Below are 25,281 nucleotides of genomic sequence, written 5' to 3'. Positions count from 1 at the left end.
CAACATGATGTGAATTAGCATCACATTGGTTCCTGTGCTCTGGTGGGAGGAGCCACTGCTGTTGGTCACGCCCAAGCAGCAGCTTCCGGGGCTCAGACTTGAAGCCCGTGCGGAAGTGTCAAAACTTGTAATTCACGCCGCAACCACTGGGGGCTGGCTCCATCCTGGAACCTCCCACCGAGCCTCAAAACGGCTCTTCAGAAACAAACGGGTGATGTCACGGAAGCTGTGTCCATAGTTTTTACTTAGTCACGTCACAACACCCAAGTTTAAGCCATACATGGAGCCACACAGCACAACCGTGTGAAACTGAAACACATTAAACAAACTTGTAACAATGTCTTACCAGCAACTGAATTAGGACGAGGCATGAGGTAGAGAGGGATGGAGTGGGTGGAGCCTGATGAGCGGGTGGAGCCAGCGCCTCGGTCTGGGTGGAGTTTGTTGAGGCTGTAAGTGGAGGCAGCCATGTTGTCCTCCACCCTGTACAGGAAGCCATCGTTTGCGCTCGCTGCCGCCATCATACTCGAAGACGAGGTGGAGGCCACCACCGGTCGGCCCCCTTGCTGCCAGAGGTTGAAGCTGCTGCCATGGCAACAGTCACCCAGGTACTTGGCACCATCATCCCTCTCTGCAGCCGAGTCAGCAGAATAGCTGGTCAGTGTGGCTGAATGGAAGGAGGCTTAATCAGTTTGGTGATTTAAATGTGATCTATTTAAAGATATTAAACCGCAGGGTCAGGCTCACCTATGATCCCACTGTCTCTGCTCTCCAGTGTTGAGGTAGGGGAGGTGACGGAGGCGTGGTTGGTGGAGATGTGCTTATTGTTGTTGTTGCCCTCCCTTCCAGCAGGGGGCTGCAGTGTGGAGCAGGGGGACGTGTTGCTGCTGGCCAGACTGGAGGAAGGAGAGATCCTCTGCTGGAAAGACTAAAAGACAGACATGCAACGTTTCACTTACTAAATTAGACCACAGATTATATGAAGATGGACGCCATAATCCCCCAAAAATAAGTCCAAAACATCTGGATTGACCCCTGGTGGCTGGCTTGAGGTACTAAACACACTGATCTGTGTTTCAATGCTACATTTTTCAATATATCATTGGTCATTAATGGTTAAAAAAGGAGGAAGTAATGTCACTGATGAGTGTAAAGTTAGGTGTGATTACCTGTCCATCCTCCTGGGCGTGGTAAGACGAGTCTGGCTCTCCACCAATGACCTTTTCCCCAAGTAGGAAGCCCAGCCTGGTCATCAACGCATCAGCTGCTTCGTCTACAGAAGGGGGCGGTCCTAACTCCTCATCCTCACCTGGAGAGGGAAAGTGGGGAAGAAACTGAATATAAGGATAAATGCCTGAAATCCCAGCACAAGCTGGCAGCACTTGATTTGAATCAGTTGGTGTTTTTGGCGGTATTATTAGCTTAGCATAGCTATACTGTTAGCTTAGCTTAATCGTCACGCTGAAAGTTTGAATGTGGAGTAGAAGCATCTGCTTAATAACCTCAGTCACTGATTGTGAGACTGAAGACCCGCCCAGCTACTCTGTTGCCCTGGTGACCTGGAGAAGCCCCGCCTCCTCCACACCAATCAGAATGAAGAGTCAGCCCAACGTGTCCTCTGATTGGACGGGAATAAAAAATGGAACAAACCATAAGAGAATTTAAAATCACACACTCACACGGAGCGCTAACTCCTGCTGAGCTGACTGGGAAGACTGCACGAGTGTGTGCGCACGTGTGCAAAGCAGTCATTGATCTTCATATTAATATATTCACTATCATGACCTAAATATGCCAAGAACACTACACACACACACACACAGAAGAAGGAAAGCCACAGCATGAAAGCTCATACTCTCTGTGACGGTCTGTAATTACAGCTATAAATTGCTGACTGTTGGACAAAGCACTGGAGAAGCGGTGCAGACACACAAAGTGTGTGTATGTGTGCACATACATGCATGTGTGGTCAGTCAATGACAGGGTGTGTGGGCCATTTTTAGCAGAAGAAAAATAAAATGGAAAGATCAGATACAGCGCGCACAGACTTTTCCATTTCTGTCTCGTTAACCACTTCAGCGTCTGATTCCTTAGTCTGTCAGTCCCTCGTTCCTTTCTTCGCTCTTCCCTCATCTCCATCTCCTCCTCCTCTTCTCTGATACTTCTTCCATTTTCTTTTTTCCCTTTCTTCTTCATTCTTTCTAAACTTTAAAGAAGAGATCTGTTACAAATTTTTCCCAGTGCTAGATTGTGATGATGCTGTATATCCGCCCTGATGCCTGCAGGGTTATCAAACAAAGTGAATGTGGGTTTTCTGTCCTCAAGTCGTGGACAGGCCAGACACGGTTAGCAGACTAGCCCTGTTATTAGTCCCTAACATGCATGTGTGGAGGAACTAATAGACTAATGGTTTAAGAATGTCATAAAGCTACATTGCTAGATTCTTTCAGTAAGTGTACTGGATCAGTTTAGTTTAGTTGCCCCTTCATGTGCAGACTGATGTTTGAAGGCTGCTGGCTAACTAGCATTAGCTACCCAGCATGTTAGCATGTCGACTCCCATGATGCCAGTGTTCAAACCTAAGTAACAAGTCAGTTAGTAAGTAAGAGCCACAACAGACCTGTACACTGCTGTGTACATAACTCAACTCCAGTGGACTCTTGCAGACTCAAGGCTGGGTAAAGTTTAGTCCCGAGAACCAAATGTTTGAAAGAACCAAATGAATTCCTCCGGCTCTAGCAGGTGAGTTGAACCCCGATGGTAAGCGACTTCCTGGTTTAACAGATGTTTTTGGCTAAATATTCTTGACCTGTGTTTGCTCGTGGACCTTTGAACCCGTCCATCACCTCGCTGCATCATGTAGGCTTCAGTTTTTGGGCTGAGACGTAGACAAGTGTCAGAATGAAGACAACTCAACATGAGATCTGTGTCATTCCCTGACTCCTTATTCTCACCTTCCTCCTCTCTCCTTCCTCTTCCTCCTCTCTCCACACCTTCAGCAGGACGATCCGCCCACTCATCATGACACAACTCAGAGCTCTCCTCGTGGGGCCGACAACAGCACACATACAGCAGCAGGCACCGCAGGAGGGACGAGGTGTGGCGGACGACCCTGACCGCCACGATACCTGCGCCACAGCTGCAGCTGCCCGCCGGCCGCCACGGACAGCAGACGGATGAGCGCCCGTGTCGACGCCACTTGGTCCTGGAGCGGGCGCATGTCTTCAAGATAGCTGCCGTGCAGTCCATGGCTAGCTGGGTTCTGATAGGTTCAGGGTGTTTCCATGTAGGGGGCACAGAGAACAGAGCCAATTTTCATCCTCTCCATTAAGACATCAATATCCTGTCGTCTTCTGTTTGCTCCTCCTTCTCCAGGGGTACACAAAGGACAGAGGGAGAGACAGATGAAGGAGATAAGAGGAGGACGAGACTCTCCAGAAAAAGAAAAAAAAACATGAGAGGTACTCCAGGTGCAAATAAGTTCAGAGGTAAAAGCCAAACTTCTCACAGAACTTTTCAGTTGTGAAACATGAAAATATGAAAACTTGACCGCAACTCACAGCTGAGCTAGCCAAAGCAAACTGTAGTCCTTTTCATTCATGGGTAGAGCCAAGCAAAGAGAGAAAGAAGCAACTAAAGCCGTGAGAGGGAAGAAAGTCCTCCGCTGCATATGATGTCCTCTTTGGTGAGAAATATAAAGAAAGTTTCCAGGGGTTCAAAGACTGTTTCTTTCAACTGTGCAGCCTCCATATCTGGTCTGAAAGACGACCTCCCTCGTCTGACTGCACTGCAAATCAAAACTTCCCCTCCTCCAACCCAAAAAAAAGAGAAGAAAAAACACACACACACACACACAGGGAAAAAAGAGAAGGGGAAGGAGTGCAGGAGGAGCTGAACCGAGAGAGCAGGAGACAGAGTAATCTGCTACATGTCGAGAGGCACGAGGAAAGTTTAGAAAGACAGTCCTGTTTCCTCTGAAAGAAGAAAAAGTCCAACAGAACGAATGAATGAAGGTCGGCAGAGCAGAGAAACACTGCAATTAAAGTGAACCAGAGGACAGAGGAGCGTCTGCCCGCAAATCACAGAGAAGATGGAGGATTGTAATCCACTTAAGACCAGAAAATGTGAAAAATGCAGCAAGGAGGGTACTGAACAAAGAGCAGATTATATTTAGAAGATACCTCTGGAAAAGGGCTTTTAATCAACAAGAGAACCTCAGAAGAAAATGAAGTTAAAGACAGGCCTGGAAGTCCGGACGTCTGCAGGATCAGATGCAGAATCGGTGTTAGATTAATAAAGTAGTAATCTGCTGTGCTCTAATTGTAACACTGTTTGAACTGATGATTTCCACCAACTGCCAGAAAACACATCATCATCACTGTCAAAATGGCGGCCACTGAAGTCAGAGTCCAAATCAAGTGACAAAAGGGCAAGGACGGGACGAGTTCGAGTCCGCGATCCAGGCCCCCGCTTCCTCAGCGTGTCTTCACAGGGACGACGTCAAAAAACAGGGTGATTTTTCTGAGCTATTAAAACTATTGTCGTCAAAAAAGGGTTGGTCGGGGTGGGACTCATCACTACAGTACGGAGAGATGGCAGGGCGTCACCTTGTAGAGTGCGTTTGATGTTGTAAAAGTGTTTTTCTAACCCTGACCAAGCAGTCTTGATGCCTAAAGCTGGCCACATGTGAAAATATATATAAGAGACCAGAAACACAGAAACAGATGTAGAAGATGGTAAAAGGAGGAGGAGCTATTTCAAACTCCATGACCTATATTAAAATCTATGTTATGTTCTCATGATGATGTTCTGTATAAAACTCCCTGTGTGCATTTGAGGCAAAAGAAACTCCTTCAGATTTTAGTCACATGACTTGCTAAGAGGAGGAGGAGGAAGAGGAGGAGGGGGGGGGCGGCAAAACAACAGTGAAGAGACAGAAACTGAAATCAGAGCTCGCCTGTGTTTTTGTATGTGGTGTTCTAACTTCAAGCCAGCGTGGCTCAGGATAATGTTTCTGTTGACAAAGACACACTCCATATGGTGATGTTTAGGAGAAGTGTGTCAAATAAAGCCTGCGGAGAGAGAAGAGGAGGAGCAGCCGGCGAAGGGCCGAGGCTGGAGGGGCGGGGCGGGGTGTTATATTTCTGCGGGTTCTCTTTCTCACTACAACACATGAGGGCGATCAAATGCAGGGTCAAACGCTGCCAGGCGCAGAGTAACAGGTCACAGCTGTGTGTCTGTGTTTGTGTAGAGAGACAACGCGACGTACACAAAGAAGGAAACAAGCATGGCGCACTGAGCTCCGGACCCCCCTCAAAAAATAATACACACAGTTAGCTATAGGCTGCCTCATATATAATACACATAAGCTGCCTTGTGGAAGCTAGCACAACACAAACATAGACGGGCAGCCTGGGTTGCAAAGGGGCTTAAATAAGGTACTCAGGATGAGATTCTTCCAAGGAGGTGTGTAAGGAGCAATGACAGTAAAACAACTATGATCAAACTGTCGCCATATTGGCAGAGGTGGAGGAAGTACTGCAGCTTTGTACGTAAGTAAAAGTAGAAGTACTACATCAACAATCCTACTTAAGTAAAAGTCTTAAGTACTTTTAAATGTACTTAAAGTATTCAAAGTAAAAGTACTCACACACTGAATATATATAATTGATTTCCATTGCAAAGGATCTGAACAGGTTAAAATAATCAAATGAAAATGGAGCATGTGTAGTTAATGTCCATGTTCAGTCCAGAAGCAGCTGTGGACAGGTCTGTGTGTCATGAGGCAGGCTGTGGGCATCAAGTGAACAGAGAGGCTGCTGATAACAAACAGGCATTCAGCATGTTTACTGTGTCAGTGTTCCTGCTGTAGATTCATGTGATGATTCATGTTCATCAGACATTAATGGATGGACCTGTGTTAGCAGACAGCAGCTAACTAGTTAGCTCACTGAGCCAGAGCACCGGCATCATGACTGAAGCTCATTATAGAAACACAGCTGGCAGCGTGACACCACCTCCATGCAGAGTCTGACCTCTCATCAGTCCAGCACTGTGTTCATCACATGGAACAAGGAACTACAGACACTGGAGACATGTAGTGGAGGAGAAAGGACAGGTAACAGCTGCAGCATGGAGTCAGAGGATAAAGTATGAGCTGTTATTTTTACTTAAGTAAAGTAGAAATACATAAAAAATTACTGAAGTACAGTAACGAAGTACAAATACTTAGTTACTTTGACAGTTACCTGACAGTCCGCCTAAACTCTGAATGTATATATTATTATACTCATTACACTGCTCTACATGTAGCCAGCAGGTCCAGACATGAGCTCCTGAAGTACGAACATGAAGGATTATCAGAGGGCAAAGAGTGAAGAACGAGCACCTTACAAAGGTGAAAAGTTTGCACTAGTCTACAGTGTAATCAGACCCATCCCTATCACATGATCAAGTTCCTGCTCACAGGCATGTTTGTTTTTTCTAATGTTAGCCTTGAACTCAGCTGGAGATTGCCATCTGTTTCTCCCTGTGTGATGAGGGTGTGTTGTGCTGAAGATGGATAGCAGCGAGCTGCTCAGAGAGTCTTACCGCTTCTCTTGGCCAGGCGGAGGTTGAGGAGGGGCGAGGAGGGGAGCGAGCGAGTGAAGCCTTCCATCATCCTGAGGTCTGAACCCTCCGGATCCATGTTACCACCACCTGTTGGACAAAAAAAAACAAGAGAGAGAGGTACAAATACAGCATATTGACATGAGTAGACACTCTATGTCTCATGTGGTATTTAACAGGAGGTACTGACCGCTGGTGTTCTTGCGACTTTTGCTTCCCAGCAGCATCTTCAGGCTGTTTCGGAACATGATTGGTCACGATGACAGATCGCACACAAGTACACACACTTCCTGTTAACAGCCCTGTAGAGAGAGAGAGAGGGAGAGAGAGGGAGAGAACACTATCAGAACAAATATACTTTACTTAATATCCATCACTGAGTTGTTCTACGGTCAGGTTATGCAAATATCTACTCTGTTCCAGATAAAATTACGTGAGCTTTATTTCCCTAAACTGCAGATGAAATTTGAAACAGTATCAGATATAAGCCATTGATTAAGTATATTTGCTTATATTTGTGGCCAGAAACTTCGATTAGGCTTTTATTTTGAAGGATTTGTGAGCGCACACCATATGGAGAGACAGCCGGACGGGATTATAAGACAACAAAGCGAAGTGGATCAGAATGAGTGGATCAAGCTGTTTAAGTTTGCTCTCAACTGTGGAAATGTACACTCAATAGAACCAACCATATGTTAACGCTGCTTCCAAAGCAGCTACTGCCATCTACTGGCACTGCTAAGATACTACAAGCTATTGTTGGATGAGATTTTACAGCGTACCCACTGTGACTGAGTCTGTAAAACACAAATGTACATTATGCTTTAACTACATCAGAATGGAGAGGGCATGTTGGAGTTAGGAAAACTGCTGAACAGAACAAAATGAAGCTAAATGCAAATAGCGTACATTTGCATATCTGACCTGGGGGGAATGTTCAGACGTGCTATTCAAAATCTAAAGAACGGTTAAATTTGGTTAGGAGAGCGGCTAAAAAATGCCACAGTCTGCTGAGGTATGTCTGCAGTGTCAGAACCTGTTAGCATCGTCTCAGCACTGCATTTCTTTAGCAGTTTAAATAGCCAGTTTAATAAGTTATCGTCACTACAGCAAAGGCTCAATGTTCTGTGCAATTGAAAAAACTAACTGTACACATCACTATCTGCAAAATATTACTCGTTCCACATAATTTGGACTCTTGTACTCTTGCTTTCTGTATGTGCTGTTGCAAAAACGCAATTTCCCCATTGTGGGACTAATTAAGATATTTTTAATCTTAATCTTAATCTTAATCTGATAGGATTCCATCACGGTCACAATAATGGATGCTTTCATCCTTAAGTTTAAGTTACATTTTATACTAAATTAGAAGAAACATCTTCAAGTTATCTTCAATGAAACAACCAAAAAACATGATGCTGAAATTCATATTTCAGGAGAACGTTTAGCTCCATCATGTATTTGTTCAATAAGTAGTTGACATGAGAATTAATCATAATATTGATCTTGGCTGACAGCGGCCGTCCCACAAATTAGTGCTAATAAAATACAAAGCTATTGACTAACCAGCATTACCTGCATGTCCCTGACCGGCTGGCGTGTTAACGATTAGCTCGCCAAAGCTTACACCAGCACTAAGTACAACAGGAGCATTCTGACATGGATGTAGGAATCATTTACTCCTGCGGCGCTATATGGGCGTTAAACTGCTGACACCACAAAAATATCGGATTTTTCCCACTGCCAGTATAATTATTAGTCTCACACACACACACACACACACACACACACACACTTTCTTCACTTCCTCCCTCCCACTCTTATTTTACTACAGTGTGACTTTCAAACACACCCAAATTGCTAGCTGGCAATATTGTTGCTAGGCAACCGTCTGCCGTTGCTAAGGGATCCGTTAATGAGAATGCGTATTAGATGTAACCCTGTTCACCTTCTGGTGTATGCTTCGGTGCGTTTGTGTTGAGACTACAGGACTTTGTGTGTGTGTGTGTGTGTCACCATAACAGTGTAAGGTGATTTAATTATAGCATCCACGAGCCATCACACACTCTCACTAACTACTTCAACTTACTGAGAGAGAGAGAGAGAGAGGCACTCGTGTGGATTGAGCTCCTCTCTTCTAGTTCTGTCTTATATTTCTGTGCTGATGGCAGTTTAAATGTTTAAATGTGAAACACTCTGCCTGCGCTGCTCCTCCTCTGACACACACTCCGGCTGATTTGAATTTGATGGGAGATTGTGTGTTTGTGTGTGAGCGGAGACGTGATCAGAGTCAGAGGGGAACAGATGGCAGATTAAAATAGTACAGACATCACTTCCTTGTTTGTCATTCACAATGTGTGATGTCAACAAACACAAACACACTATAACACTTCCAGTGGTGCGTAAAAAAAACTACAAAACAACGACCTGATGTATATTAGCTAACACATGATGGTAGCTATTGTTAAGATGTTAAAAAGTCTAAAATTGTACCAAACAATGCACTAATAAAAGAGTAAAATTAGCCAGTTAGCTGATGCATGGCAGGTAGGGTTAATCTGCGAGCTATAACCTAGCTAATAGGTGCAGCGATGACGGGCCCTCGCAGCCCTTGATAGCTAATATTTTTTATTGGATACAACCAAGAAATATAAAAACAAAAAGACAGCATAAATAAATAAAAGAAATAAATATAAAATAAATATAAATAAGCAAAACTATAAATATAAATATATATTTAATAATTTATGAAAAATAAATAAATATAAATAAGCAAAAAAAATAAAATAAATAAATAAATAAATGCTTCTTTACTACGAGCCAGATCGCAGTCGTCTCTTTTTGTGTTTCAGTTGTGTGGTCGAGTGAACTGCACTGTTATTGTTGTACCACTACTGCATTAATAATGCATAATGTGCATAAAATAAAAGCAGATTTCCAGTGTTACAGGCGTGTATCGAGTGTTGTCTTATTGCTTCCTTATTACAGGTTTAATGTATCATCTCTCTCTCTCTCTCTCAGTCAGACACAAAGGACTCTTGTTCTGGTTTCCAGCTGTTGTCTCATTTGTCTTCAGTGCATTTACATAAAAGCCAACATCTTTGTTTTCTCAGACACATGTAGTGTCACATTCGTATATGTGCTGTGAATCAGTCATGCGTGTGTGTGTGTAGGTTTTTAGACTCAATCCCATCATTCCTGCTTCCTTGTCATCAAGGATTAGCACACTGACACACATTACACACTTATGCAAGGCTGAGCTAGCCACTGCCGTGTGTGTGTGTGTGTGTGTCATATCTATGCAAGCAGAAGATGTCTAGCTGCTGCATCTAAAAGCTTTTTGCGGGACGGTCTCTCAGACGTGGATGCAGATAGCTGCTGGTTTTATTTGCTCACTTGCCAAGAGAGCTGCTGTGGGAGAAGCACCGGGGAATGAATATTTGCTCAGCTAAACGAGCCCTGATATTATGGATTTATTTAAAAATGAGTATAAAAGTGCCATTTACTGACGGCCGTGGCTTATCTGGCTGCACACACACACTGTCAGCACGGTCGTTTTTTTTTTTTGTCCTTGTGGAGTCACCTCTCCTGTGCTCGCTCTGCATCTGGAGGTATAGCTTTCAAAGCGCCTGAGCCACTCTTCTGTGGACACACACACACACACACACACACACTGTAGAATGTTTTCCCCAAGAGGAATGAGGTGAACAATAGAAAGTTAAAGAGAAAAGAGGAAGCGGCTCGGGGTACACACAGTACATCTCTGTCACATTTTACACACTGTAATAATGATCTAGTGAGGGGCTGCCTCATCCATCACGTATGCTTTCTGTGTGTGTGTGTGTGTGTGTTGCCTTACAGTCACCACCGCACATGGCCACAAACCATGAAGCAAACAGACTAAGAAGAGTTGTGGGAAATGAAGGATATGATCTGAGTCACTCATCTCAGTCTGCAGCCAGTAAATGTGACTCAGCACTGACGTGGTGAGAAGTTCATTCATGTGTTTTCGCCTGTGTGAACACACACACACACACACACACACACACACACACACACACACACACACACACACACACACACACACACACACACACACACACACACACACACACACACACACACACACACACACACACCATCTGTCGTCAGTTACAGCTCCATCTGACCGACCTCCTCTAACTCTTTAAACATACAAACAGACGAGCTTTAACCCGCGCTATAAAATACACATTAAGTTTAGCATAGCTGCCAACTGTGCATTGAGTAAACGTAGCATTTTTTAATTTATTTATTTATTTATTTTATGACAGCTGGCCTTGAACGAAGTGTTTGTTTTGCCATCTGTCCGGCAGAATACTAAAACATGTGATAGGAACGGCACTTTTCTGAAACTTTTCAGATTAGCTACCGTCACGCTAGCTCCCTTCACAAGCAGAAAAGTAGCCATTTTATTTACGCAACAGCACACGCATAGACGGCACAGATGGACGACCCAGTTACTGCCCAACACCAACACACAAGGCCTGATTTACTACCTAAAGAATAGTGTTGCTCTGCTCTTATCACAACATATAATCCAACATATATTGATCAATTTAAGACTTTTTTTGCCAGAAATTGTAAATAAAACGATTTTAAATAATGTGTCAATATCAGCAGCCTTAAACAATATAATATAAAAAAATGCTGTTCTGCACCAAAGTTGACACCCAGCTGCTGCACAAACTGTAAAATAACCTCTATCCAACTTGAAACCTCTGCACTATCGTCCATAAATATATAATATGCGACATGAGATACTGTGATGTTGAGGCAGAATTCAAACAACATGCAAATTCAATTCAAATGAGTCAAACTGCTTTCTGCCGTAGACTCTATGAAGATGGATGACATGACGGACCCCCCCCATACCCGACGCCGGTGGCTCGATGCAAATTAGGTGCATGTTAGCGGAGGGGCTTCATTTCTATCACACTGATCCCGTACCATAGGAAGTCAACAAGCCACAGAGCAGCCAAGCTACTGGTCTGAAGTGGAAGTGGGTCAGTATTCGGGCATGAAAAGTGATGATGCCACCGTTTGACCTCTACGACCACACTGTCTCTAATACAGCAGTGCCAGTAACAGAGATCGTTTGGCCTCACTCTTGTAAGGGCACAGGCAGAACCGTGTCGTCCTTCATTAAATACAGTCAGTGGTCCCTTTCTTATCAGTACAGTAGGGGCACTCTGATCTAAGGCACGGTGGGATACGTGGTCCATCCTGCTGCTCTGTTAGGACCGCCTTGGTTTTGTTTTAAAAGTGCGCCCCCTTGTCCTCAGCACGTCACAAGGATTTCCCTTTGTACCCACCACCCCGAGAGGCTGCTCAAGCACAAGAAACACACCTCCACACACACTCAATCCAGAACACACACACCCACAGGTTTGTTTGATTAGGATCAACTGTGTGTGTGTGTGTGTAGGTGTGTGTGTTGGCCTTGCCTTCAGCTGAACCCACACACACACACATGCTAACACACTGTACCGGACTCTTATCTATCCTCCCCAGAGAAGCCAATCCCAACTTCCTGCAATCGTTCAGGACTCACTCCACTTGCCCACATTCACAGGAAAGTGTGTCTGTGTGTGTGTGTGGCCTCAAAACAACTTCCTGCAGATAAACAAACAAAGGCCTAACTGCTAACGCTCAACTTTTAGCCTGTTTTTGAAGCAAATCTTCACAGGGAAGCTTCACACCGGTGGCCCCCCTTAGAACCTGGACTGGGTAACCAAAACATGTCCTGTATTTGGACAGCTCCTAGTCTTTCTTTTGGTTGCTAAACTAATCTAATCTCTATCATTGTTGTGGCAGATGTCGGCAGAATGTTTCAGAAACTATTAAGTCTGCTAGCATCAGCTTTCGACCAGTACCGGTCTGTGTGACAGACTGCCAGACCTACTCGAGACAGGGCCACCATCTTGGTGACGTAGCGAAAACACAGAGAGAGGCAAACAATTTTAAAATGGCAGCTGAGGAAGATACAAAATACTGAATAGAAGCCGTCTTTTCCAGTCTGTAATGATTCTGTACCACAAACTGCTAGCTTGCATTAGCATTAGCTGGCCAAGTGTAGCAAAGGTATTTTACTGATGAGTGTAAGTACTTGTATCCCAGTTTAAATCAGAAGTGCAGCCATAATATCTTGCATGATTCATCGTCTGGTACATTGCAGCAGTTTGTGAGCTGGCCCAGATATATATGGACACTTGTTTCTTATGGTGTTTGTGATGGTTGTGGTGTTTCTGGGAGCATCCTGCCAGGGTGAATTACTCCATTACTTTGTGGCATCTGGACTGGTATAAGCTGTATCGACTCACACGTAGCTACATGATAGGAACATTACTCACTGCAATATGGAGAGGAAGGACACTGGGCAGGCTCTGCGCTCTTCCTCAGCCTATGGAAAATGATACCAGGGCATTAAATCACACAATGCCCACAGGAAGTTAACGATGAACTGAGCTCGCACACAACCTCCGAGTGTGTGTGTGTGTCTATTGTCCTCTAATGTTTTTAATCTTTACTGTTTCATGGATTGAATCTGGAGAGTGAAGTACTTTATGTTGGCTCTATATTAACCCCTTCTGTTTTTACATGTACCTTTAATTAGCACTAGTTATGGTGTGTGATCTAATTAAACTAATGACTGACATAGTGGTGGTGTTGGTGGTGGTGGTGGTGGGAGGGGGGCTTTTAATCAGAGCAGAGTTAAACCCAGACCATGAAGTACAGGGTTAGGCAGATTACCACTGGGATTAAACCCATCTGCACCGCCACTGTCTAGGAAAAGAAAGCAGGGAGAGACAAAATATGAAAAACAAGCCGGTTATTCTGCACTAACATGTCCCAAAAACAGCACAAACTGCACAAAGAAGGAAACTGTCAGCAATGGCAACTCAGATTAAAAAAGAACAGTTGAGTTATGAATATGCTGCACTTTGATTTGTTTTAACTACTTTAAGAGAGCTTATTTAAACACTAACAAACTACAAACTACTGTTTATCTGCTGGCTACAGTGATTTTCAGACAAATAAACCTCGCTAAAGCTAGCTAAGTGACAAGCTAGCTAGCATATAGTACCGTAGGTTCCACAATGCTAACATGCTACATAGCCTAGCTAGGTTTTTGGCAGCCAGATGATTTAGTCAACCAACATGTTCAATTCTTTAAATGTATATTTTCACGTGAAAAATACAAAGATCATTTGTGAGCTAATTAAAGGTCCGTGCTAGTGATAGGGGGGGTCACCGCGAGCTAGCATGCTAGCAGCAGCACAGGTAGAGAGCCTCGGCCCACACCTTAGCAAAGCAGATACTTGAGATTATGACCTTTTAGAACACAGCTCTAATATCAGCATAAAGGGGGGAAAAATCAATCATTTGCTGATGATGTATTGATATAAATATGTGATTTAAATGCCATTTGACTCAGGCCTGTAAGCCTGTAGACATAGAGACATGTGTGAGTGTGTGTACACACAGGCTTTGAGCTGGCAGAATAATATAGATTATATGTCCATAGAGTGACAGATAATCCAGTCACTTCCACACAAAGGATTTCTGTTTCCTGCCGAAACTACTGTAAACCACCATCTGGGCTCAGACGGACACGTCCGGGCTGGAACAAGGAGGAGAATTCAAAATGTGTCGGGGCGGGAAAAGTCAAATCCTACACACACACACACACACACACAGACACACACACACACACACAGATGAGGGCTACCTGCATCTAGTCTGTTATTTCCACCAGCAGAAAGCCCTGTGAGCTTCTTTGGAGAAGAGGGAAAACATGACTGTGGTGTTTTAACACAATATTTCTGCACTGACTCACAGCTGCTGTTCAGCCTGTTTATCATACAGAAAATATGAGTATTTAACCCAAAGGGGAGCTTCCTTATAAAATATGATGTGCTTATTATTATAAATAATCATAAATATTAACAATATATCACCAGGTCTGGATCATTGGGATCAAAATGATTGATAGCAGAGGATGTATGTTATTGATTGACCTGTATATTATGGCTGAGCTTGCACACGGACACACAATCACAGATAAACACACCTTACTACAATACACCCCCCCCCCCCTCCTCACACACACACACACACACACACACACGCTCATGGGAAACACACACAGGAAATAAACCTTCAGTGTTATTTACCTTCAATTCACCGGCGGTAACAATACCCGGTGGAGGAGGTGGAGGTGGAGGAGGTGGGAACGGGTCGGTCACGGTCGGGTTAATATCCAGCCCTCGGTGCGTCCTCCTCCGTAAATCTCCGGTACAGAGCAGCGGGTTCCGTTGTGTGCGCGGCGGGCTCCCAGTCCTCCCAGTCCTCCATTCATTCTGTGTGTGATCGCTGCGTCTCCTCATCAATACGCGGATGCTGATGTTACCACCATTAATCTCCTTCCTCCTCCCGGTGAGCGCGAGCTGACGTCTGGAGAGCTCCAGTGGCACGAGTCTCCTCCGGTCGACGGGAGATGATGCATAATTCATGAGAGGGGCGTGGCCAGCGCGCTCAGTGCGCGTCTGCTCGGTGTGTGTGTGTGTGTGAAGCGAGGAAGCGCTCAGGAACAGAAGGAGGACACCTGGTGGACAAAGGACAGATGACACCCAAAAAAAACAAAACAAACAGCAACAGACCATCACAGAAAGTGTCAGAATACATGTTTTATGTTTTTAAACTAGCTCCACTATGTGCGGATGAATAGAGTATTAATACGCAGCTGAAAATAGTCCCCACTCTAATTTATTTATTGACCAAAAAATCAATACTTTAAATTCTCCAAACATGGATTTATTACAAATCCTCCTAATCACAGATTCACCATCACTCAAAGGCTGCTAACTAGCTAGCATGCTAGCAGCATCACAAAACCACACAGAACACACTGATACTGGAGATTATAGCATTTTAGAATAGAGCTAACATAGTTTAGATAGAAATTATAATTTATTAGCATAATCTAATCTAATCTAATCTAACATAATTTGCTGTTAACCCTCATTTAAATGTATGATTTAATTCCTATTTGACACAAGCCTTAAAGCCTGTAGGTAGATTAAATATGTGTAGATATTTAAATAGTATGTTTCTCTGTATACAGGTGACACATTCTAAAAATACAAAGTGTAAGTAGTCTATCAAATTAGCACTTAGATTAAAATCCTACTGAAGTAGCATAAACATAAACATTAGCAGCAAAAAAAGCTAAAATAGTGATCGTACATTATGAATTCTTCAGGTTATAATATGTAAACTGAGGATTTTTCATGGCTTGCAGACCTTTAACCCTTTCAGTGGAAACTCAACTAGTGCAGCCCATTAGCAGGTATTCCCAAAACTGTGAGCCAGGTTCAAGGCACGCCACGTCTTCGCCGCCACAACAGGGAAAATGTGAGCTTTTTCAAAGCTGTTGAAGTTTGAGAATAAGCTGACAGAATAAGCACCCATGTTGTCGAAGAGAAGAAAGTCCCCCACATGCAACTCAGGCATCCAGCAGCGCTCCATCACTTTGTCCATGCAGTCACAGGTCGGACCCCAGATGACAGACTGGTATCTTGGTTCAGCGCTCCCAACAGCCTGTGTGGAGGATGGACATAATCCACAATCTGCCCACTGACACCCAAGCAATTTGTAATCTTATTCAATCTCAGATAGACATGTGGATATTTACCCTGTGGAGGTATGGTTCAAGCTGGCAGTGGGCAGGGTCGAAGGGAGCCATACACACCGTCATTAATGTAATACATGATAGTTCTGTCAGAGCTGCTGTCCTCATCTAGAAAACACACATAAAAGGATGTTAACATGGCGGCAGTGAACCACTGTGGGGGTAGAGGGGGTTAACACTGGGACAATCCGAAAGTAGACAGCTGGTCTGGGCTAAGTATTTGTACTTTGTTACTGTACTTAAGTCATTTTTATGTATTTCTACTTTACTTAAGTAAAAATAATAGTGCATACTTTCTCCTCTGACTCCATGCTGCAGCTGTTACCTGTACTTTCTCCTCCACTACATTTCTACAGTGTCTGTAGTTCCTTGTTCCATGTGATGAACACAGTGCTGGACTGATGAGAGGTCAGACTCTGCATGGAGGTGGTGTCACGCTGCCAGCTGTGTTTCTATAATGAGCTTCAGTCATGATGCCGGTGCTCTGGCTCAGTTAGCTAACTTGTTAGCTGCTGTCTGCTAACACAGGTCCATCCATTAATGACTGATGAACATGAATCATAACATGAATCTGCAGCAGGAACACTGACACAGTAAACATGCTGAATGCCTGTTTGTTATCAGCAGCCTCTCTGTTCACTTGATGCCCACAGCCTGCCTCATGACACACAGACCTGTCCACAGCTGCTTCTGGACTGAACATGGACATTAACTACACATGCTCCATTTTCATTTGAGATGATTTCTTTGATTATTTTAACCTGTTCAGATCCTTTGCAATGGAAATCAATCATATATATTCAGTGTGTGAGTACTTTTACTTTGAATACTTTAAGTACATTTAAAAGTACTTAAGACTTTTACTTAAGTAGGATTGTTGATGTTGCACTTCTACTTTTACTTGAGTATATATTTTGCTGGGTACTTGTACTTTTACTTAAGTACCCAGCTGCAGTACTTCCTCCACCTCTGGGTCTGTGTGTCAGTGCATGTGTTTCAGGCAGCATTCTTAGAGGTTCAATGAACATGTTGATGCTTTTACTGTCTGGCTCCATTCATACCATCCACAACGGTTCTTTTGGCGATGACGTTTACTGCCAGCGTGAAGGCAGATTCCACGAAGTATCGGCCTGGTTCTGCGATGATCTCCACCCTGCTGTCAGGTGGGAAGAGTTTATCCAGGGATTCATTGATGGCATCTGAAATCTAGGAGAGGAAATCATACTGTAAGGATGTATCCCTGCAGCCAGCATTACCACGAAGAATCGCCATGGTTCTAAAAATGATCTCCACTTTATGACCTTTGAGAACTAGATGAGTGGAAAGCAGTAAATACCGTATTTTACATTTCTCTGTATCAATACAACATAGGTGAAAAAATATTTGCGTCTTCACACTGCAGTACAATGTTCCCTCCCCCAGCCTCAGGGAGCTCTCTCTTTTTTTTCTGAGAGATATATATACACTATGGTTCAACAGTCTGGGGGCTCCAGGCAGGTTCTACAGCTTCTCTGATCAGACTCACAGGAGTTTTCTAATCATCAATGAGCCTTTTTAGCACGATTAGCTAACACAATGTAGCATCAGAACACAGGAGTGATGGCTGCTGGGAAAGAGCCTCTGTACACCTTTGTATATATTCCATTAAAAATCAGCCTCTCTCACCAGAACAGTCATTTACCACATGAACAGTGTCTAGACTGTAGTCTGATTACTGCAATGTTATCTTCATTGGAAAAGACTTTTGAACGGTCGTAGATATACAGAGAAATATATAAAAAACGTCCGACGTTGCAGCATCAAGAAGAAGACAACATGTGGCTTAAGAAACTGAAACCTTTCTCAAGCAACACAAATAAGAGTTGTTCTGTCTTTGTTTCACCTTTTTAAATTCTCTCATCTCAGAGAATCCGCCACCAATATCCAGCAGCCTCAGCTGGAACCCCAGTGAACTCTGTGAGACGTAAAAAAACAACAACAAAAAACATTAAATGTCCACACAAAGACGTGTTTAATGTGTTCCATGTGTGACTTACTGCTATGTCAAAGACCCGTCGGGCATCAGCTATGGCCTGCTTGAAAGCCTCAGCTCCGGTGCACCCGCTGCCAACATGGAAGCTGACCCCAATGACCTGTAAGCCCAGCTCCTTAGCACGTTCCAGCAGCCGACCAGCTGAGGCCAGACTGGCTCCAAACTTTGAACTCAGTCTTACTAGTGATTTGGAGTCGTCCACTGCGATGCGGATAACCAGCCTGGAAGGTGATTTAAATGTTGTTCATTACCACACGAGGCAGAAATATCCCTCTGTTGACTTACTTAGCTTCGGCGTGACACAGAGAAATCTTGAGGAGTTCATCTTCGCTGTCAAACGTCATCATATCCACTCCTCGAGTGCAGGCGTATCTGATGTGAGACTGTGGTTTGGTTGTATGTGCATAAATGATCTGATCAGGCGTGGCTCCGAGGGACAGAGCCAGCTGGATCTCACCCTGTGGTACAGTACAACGTGCTTCAAATAAACACATGAATAATATTCACACCATGAATGAATATTCCTTCAGTGCGGTACCTTGCTGGCACAGTCGAAGCCTGTCCCCAGAGCCCTCAGCATCCTGATAGCTGACGCTGTGTTGTTGCACTTTACTGCATAGAAAGGCTTGACTCGAGGTAAGTTAGTGACCCACTGGAGGTACCGCTCTAATATGCCGTCAAGATTCGCCACATAAAAAAGCTCCGGATCACCCTGAATGATAAAAAAATAATTAAAAAAAAAATGTAAGTGTTTTATTTTGAAAATCCAACATGTAATTGATACTCACCACTGAGCTGCACTCTCTTATTTTACTGTCTATAACATCTCTGATGCTCCTTCCATCGTCTAAAATCTCAACTTTGTTACTCTCCGGGTACAAAACATGCACAGTTGTTGATTCATTTGTGATCAGTGGCGCTGCAAAGGATCAGAATCAGATATAAAATGTATAAGAATTAACATTAGCATGCAAAATAAAATAAGGTAAAAGTAAAACAAAGTAAACAATGTAATCTGAAAGTAAGGCTATACGTTGACATGACATTACAGACACACAATGATCAGCACAGAGCATGCGTGGTGGTTGTGATGGCGAACACTGATGTAAACAGAGTGTGACAGGTACCACATGGATCCGTGAGGTGGTACTGGTGTGCAAACTGGTGCAGATGGAAAGAAAACAGTGCAGATAGTCATCAGGTGGAGCATGGCTGGAGCATGGTGCAGGTTACAACACAAGGACAACAGTCTGAAACATGACAACGTTCCTGGCGCATCTCTCTCTTACCCTGACGTCTGTGCTCCTCCATGTCGTTCAACCCTAAATAGTTCAACTAGTTTTAAAAAGTTCAATCAGAGGTGGATCTGATGGGCAGCCCTCTGCAGAGTCCCTGTAATACCTACAACACTATCAAACAGCGCTTTTACCAGCTCATCACAGGGGTCCTCCTCCTATCGCTGCAAATCTAATGTCAGGATCCGCACCGGTGCTGACGTTTCCTTCCGCTGCGGGACTGGTTCCGTCACCGGGGTCGACCACGCCTCTTCTCCTCCCGTGATCCCCCGGGTCTGGGGGTGGACTATTTAAACCCTGTCCTGCTTACTCCCTGTCTGTTCCTGCGCCTCGTGGACTGCCTCCCTGTTAAAGAACACTAGCCCGGACTACGACACTGCTTTGGTACCGTCACTGTTTCTGGACTGCGTGTACCGACCCGTCCTCTGTTGAGCCGCTCTGTGTTTTGCACCTGGGGTCCAGCACTCTGAGGCCAAACCTGACAACTAATGATAAGCAGTTAGTGCCCTCCTACCAGTGGTGGAAAGTATCTAAGTATTTGTACTTTGTTACTGTACTTAGGTAAATTTATATGTACTATTTCTACTCTACTTAAGTAAAAATAATAGTGCATACTTTATACTTTTACTAAATTACGTGTTGCAGCTGTTACCTGTACTTTCTACTCCACTACGATTTTTTCAAAATGTCTGTAGTTACATGTACATTTATGAATACAGTTGTGTTCATACAGCTGTGCTGGACTGATGTGAGGTCAGACTCTGCATGGAGGTGGTGTCACGCTGCCAGCTGTGTTTCTATAATGAGCCTCAGTCATGATGCCGGGGCTCTGGCTCAGTGAGCTAACTATTTAGCTGCTGTCTGCTAACACAGGTCCATCCATTAATGTCTGATGAACATGAATCATATGTGAGTACTTTTACTTTTAATACTTTAAGTACATTTATAAGTACTTAAGACTTTTACTTAAGTAGGATTGTTGATGTAGCACTTCTACTTTTACTTGAGTATATATTTTGCTGGGTAATTGTACTTAAAGCTTCAGTACTTCCTCCACCTCTGCCTCCTACACACAAAACACCTGATTGACAAGCAGTCTGAAAAAAATGTTCCCTTATTTCTGTATCAATATAGTCTTTAGGGGTGGGCGATACTGAAGATTTCAGTATCGATCCGATACCAAGTAAATACAGGGCCAGTATCGCCGATACCAATACCGATACTTTTACTTTTACTTTGGAATTTCATGATCATAAATAATTACATTTTTTTGCCTAATCACGATAATCTAGATTATTATTAATCTAATCACGATAATCTAGATTATATTAATCTAGATTAGAATAATAATACACAAGAAACATTTGTTAAGTAAGTCAAGCTGCAAACAAAAGTGCAGAACTGTATAAGTTTGAAATTTTAACTTCACAATCATGTCAGCAATGCTCCTTGTGACAGCCATGGCTCTTTGTGAATCATGTAGGTGAAACAGCATGACTAAGATACTTTTATAAAAGTCTAACACCTACCTGCATGTAGCCTAAATATGAAGAATAAAGATCCTTCAACAGTTTTCACCAAATCATAATTATGTTAATCATACTAAAATACATACCATTATATAAACTTATATAATTACATTATTAGATATATTTTGGAATTTGAGAAAAACGAGATTTATTTCAGCTGGTGATATGATGACAGTTCATTCTGCTAAAATTGCATGTCTTATCACAGCACTCAGAAAGACACCATTAATTCATGCTGCAGATTACTCAATCTAAACCTTCACTTTTTTAAATCATCTACCTGTGTTTTGCAGTAAAGCCTCTGTCAGTGACCACTGTCTCTGGTTCATGTTTGGGGACCTGGCTCTTCCTCCTCCCTCTGTTTACTCTGCAGCTCGAGGTCTTTGGGCTCTGCTGCTTGCGGCATGAGTTGTGTTTCCACAGTGGCAGGTCGCTTTCCTGCACCTCACAGTAGCAGTTTCTTCTTCACGTCTGTCGCTGTGAAAAAACTCCAAACAGCGCTCCTCTTCCTCTCTGCTGTCTCCATGATGCTAGCTGTACTTTACAGCCAATCAGGAGCTCCGTCTGCTCCAGCAGAGTGGAGAAGGAGGGGGAGGGGCGGAGTGTGCCTGCGCACTGAGCAGAGTGAGAGAGGAGCGCTGTTTGCACCGCGAGTAAATACGAGTAAAAAGTTGCTGAAGGTATAGAAGAGAAACTTCCACAGAAATATCGATCTCATCACGCTAGTATCGAGTAATTACTGATCCTGACTTTGGTATCGATACTATCGATATTTAGATCGATTCGCCCACCCCTAATAGTCTTATTCCAAGTAGAGCAGATGCTTGTTATTCTTCATTATTACTCGTTGTTATTCATTTTTATTCAAGTACAAAGAGTCTACAATGACATGAGGACAAACAAACCATTAAACAACCAAAAGTGAAACAGAAACCCTCCATCAGTGTGACTCACATCAGTCAACATCCGCCAAATGCTACAAGTTCAATCATGTGTCTGTTTAACACATACACACATCTGTCGATTCATTTCCTCATTTAAATGTATGATTTCATTCCTGTTTAACTCAAACCTTAACGATTGTAGGTAGAGTAAATATGTGTAGATATTTATCCACCTTTCTCTGTAATACAGGTGACACATTCTAAAAAATACAAAGTGTAAGTAGTAAGTAAAATCCTACTGAAGCAGCATAAACAAACATTAGCAGCTAAAATAGTGATTGTACATCATGAATTTTTCAGGTGATAATACGTACGCTGAGGATTTTTCATGGCTTGCAGACATAACGTACTGTAAATGCCACAAAATGCAGTTCAACCTCTCAGTATTAGCAGGTATTCCCAAAACTGTGAGCCAGGTTCAAGGCACGCCACGTCTTCGCCGTCACAACAGGGAAAATGTGAGCTTTTTCAAAGCTGTTGAAGTTTGAGAATAAGCTGACAGAATAAGCACCCATGTTGTCGAAGAGAAGAAAGTCCCCCACATGCAACTCAGGCATCCAGCAGCGCTCGACCACTTTGTCCATGCAGTCACAGGTCGGACCCCAGATGACAGACCGGTATCTTGGTTCAGCGCTCCCAACAGCCTGTGTGGAGGATGGACATAATCCACAATCTGCCCACTGACACCCAAGCAATTTGTAAACTTCCCCTCAATCATAGATAGACATGTTGATGTTTACCCTGTGGAGGTATGGTTCAAGCTGGCAGTGGGCAGGGTCGAAGATGACGCAGCTCAGGGAGCCATACACACCGTCATTAATGTAATACATGATAGTTCTGTCAGAGCTGCTGTCCTCATCTAGAAAACACACATAAAAGGATGTTAACATGGCGGCAGTGAACCACTGTGGGGGTAGAGGGGGTTAACACTGTGGGACAAACAGCTGGTCTGTGTGTGCATGTTTACAGCTGCTCAGGCAGCATTCTTAGAGCTTCAATGAACATGTTGATGCTTTTACTGTCTGGCTCCATTCATACCATCCACAACGGTTCTTTTGGCAGTGACGTTTACTGCCAGCGTGAAGGCAGATTCCACGAAGTATCGGCCTGGTTCTGCGATGATCTCCACCCCGCTGTCAGGCGGGAAGAGTTTATCCAGGGATGCATTGATGACCTTCGAGAACTAGATGAGTGAAAAGCAGACATCCATCCATCCATCCGTCAAACTCAACATTGCAGCATCTTTGTGTTGCACACAAGAAGAAGACAACATGTTGCATTAATAAAACAGAATTGTTATGTTTTTGTTTCACCTTTTCAAATTTCTGTTGGAAGTCTCCAATCTCAGAGAATCCGCCACCAATATCCAGCAGCCTCAGCTGGAACCCCAGCGAACTCTGTGAGACGTAAAACATTAAAACGTCCACACAAAGATGTGTTTAAAGTGTTCCATGTGTGACTTACTGCTATGTCAAAGACCCGTCGGGCATCGGCTATGGCCTGCTTGAAAGCCTCAGCTCCGGTGCACCCGCTGCCAACATGGAAGCTGACCCCAATGACCTGTAAGCCCAGCTCCTTAGCACGTTCCAGCAGCCGACCAGCTGAGGCCAGACTGGCTCCAAACTTTGAACTCAGTCTTACTAGTGATTTGGAGTCGTCCACTGCGATGCGGATAACCAGCCTGGAAGGTGATTCAAATGTTGTTCATTACCACACGAGGCAGAAATATCCCTCTGTTGACTTACTTAGCTTCGGCGTGACACAGAGAAATCTTGAGGAGTTCATCTTCGCTGTCAAACGTCATCATATCCACTCCTCGAGTGCAGGCGTATCTGATGTGAGACTGTGGTTTGGTTGTATGTGCATAAATGATCTGATCAGGCGTGGCTCCGAGGGACAGAGCCAGCTGGATCTCAGCCTGTGGTACAGTACAATGTGCTTCAAATGAAAACACAAATAATATTCACACCATGAATGAATATTCCTTCAGTGCGGTACCTTGCTGGCACAGTCGAAGCCTGTCCCCAGAGCCCTCAGCATCCTGATAGCTGACGCTGTGTTGTTGCACTTTACTGCATAGAAAGGCTTGACTCGAGGTAAGTTAGTGACCCACTGGAGGTACCGCTCTAATATGCTGTCAAGATTTGCCACATAAAAAAGCTCCGGATCACCCTGAATGATAAAAAAATTTAAAAAAAATCATTTAAATGTCACAAAGTGTTTTATTTTGAAAATCCAACATGTAATTGATACTCACCACTGAGCTGCACTCTCTTATTTTACTGTCTATAACATCTCTGATGCTCCTTCCATCGTCTAAAATCTCAACTTTGTTACTCTCCGGGTACAAAACATGCACAGTTGTTGATTCATTTGTGATCAGTGGCGCTGCAAAGGCATACAACACAAAACACAAGTAATATTGTTATTAAGGACGGTCATTCGTCTAATTTGTGCAATGAAAACGGTCAAAAAATACAACATATGACAACGTTCACTGGCACATTTCTCCCTTACCCTGACATCTGTGATCCTCCATGTCTTTCAAATAGTTCAAATGGTTAAATCAGAGGACGGGCAGCACTCTCCAAAGTCCCAGTATACTTATGATGCACCGTTTTTATTAGCTCATACCAGGGATTCTCCTCCTATCATTGCGAAACTAATGATAATCTTGCTTTGTTTAAAACTAGTTAGTTCCCTCCTACATAAAAAACACCTGACTGACAGGAAGAGCAGCTGGCAAGCAGTCTAACAGGAAAAAAAAAACAGTGTGTCAGCCATTCAACTATCAAAATGTTCATCTCACAGAGGAAATTCCGGGTCAAGTTTTTTTTTATTCTATATATATATATATATAATTATTATAATTTTTCAAATATTAAGCAATTTCTGCGTCATTTTTAACATGGGAGTCTATGAGAGACGGGGAAGAGAAGCAGTCAAGAGGTGTCAGAGTCGCTGCATGCAATGCCAGACATGGCGCGCCAGACCTTCTGTCCCTAAGATGGCAGACTTGCCACCAGCCCGTTTGTGACTCTATAAACCACTCTTTTATTCTGCCGGAGTTGATTGTTTTCGGCCCTTTCACAGTGAAGATCTACATGAGGCCAGTGTAAAACTGTAGTAGAGTCAGACC

The 25,281-nt window shown here is 43.6% G+C and overlaps 2 protein-coding genes and 1 long non-coding RNA gene across 7 annotated transcripts in view; all 3 read right to left on the bottom strand.

Moving 5' to 3' along the window:
- Nucleotides 1-15,127, bottom strand: part of LOC114439559 (protein TANC2-like) — a 34,785-nt gene extending 19,658 nt beyond the window's left edge. For 3 of the 5 annotated variants that reach the window (XR_003671073.1, XM_028411580.1, XM_028411581.1), the window contains exons 1-4: nucleotides 2,955-3,259; nucleotides 1,170-1,309; nucleotides 748-928; nucleotides 347-667 (exon numbers count right to left, since the gene is read on the bottom strand). Coding sequence is in view for 4 of the 5 variants with exons in the window: in XM_028411580.1 (XP_028267381.1) it covers nucleotides 347-667; nucleotides 748-928; nucleotides 1,170-1,309; nucleotides 2,955-3,249 (937 nt within the window). In the remaining variant the exon portion in view is untranslated. Of the gene's footprint in view, nucleotides 1-346; nucleotides 668-747; nucleotides 929-1,169; nucleotides 1,310-2,954; nucleotides 3,260-6,591; nucleotides 6,700-6,799; nucleotides 6,912-13,001; nucleotides 13,017-14,825 lie in introns of those variants that run through there. The other 2 variants (XM_028411582.1, XM_028411583.1) reach the window with 2 other exon arrangements.
- A 322-nt stretch (nucleotides 15,128-15,449) lies between these two features.
- LOC114439532 (ornithine decarboxylase-like) lies at nucleotides 15,450-24,723 on the bottom strand. Its single transcript, XM_028411552.1, has 9 exons — nucleotides 24,660-24,723; nucleotides 24,400-24,530; nucleotides 24,141-24,314; nucleotides 23,888-24,060; nucleotides 23,607-23,823; nucleotides 23,456-23,539; nucleotides 23,181-23,325; nucleotides 22,883-23,001; nucleotides 15,450-16,251 (listed from the first exon to the last, which is right to left on the bottom strand). Exons 1-9 carry the CDS (start codon nucleotides 24,679-24,681, stop codon nucleotides 15,994-15,996), a joined length of 1,323 nt encoding a protein of 440 aa, XP_028267353.1. The 5' UTR covers nucleotides 24,682-24,723; the 3' UTR covers nucleotides 15,450-15,993.
- LOC114439533 (uncharacterized) lies at nucleotides 19,187-19,873 on the bottom strand. Its single transcript, XR_003671071.1, has 3 exons — nucleotides 19,664-19,873; nucleotides 19,502-19,535; nucleotides 19,187-19,293 (listed from the first exon to the last, which is right to left on the bottom strand). It is a non-coding gene; the product is annotated as an uncharacterized LOC114439533 (long non-coding RNA).
- Nucleotides 24,724-25,281: the final 558 nt, after the last annotated feature.

This window comes from Parambassis ranga, chromosome 8 (assembly GCF_900634625.1).
Source record: "Parambassis ranga chromosome 8, fParRan2.1, whole genome shotgun sequence".
NCBI classification, from domain to species: Eukaryota; Metazoa; Chordata; class Actinopteri; family Ambassidae; genus Parambassis; species Parambassis ranga.
Note: the sequence above shows the minus strand (reverse complement) of the source record. Positions and strands in the feature narration are given on the sequence as shown.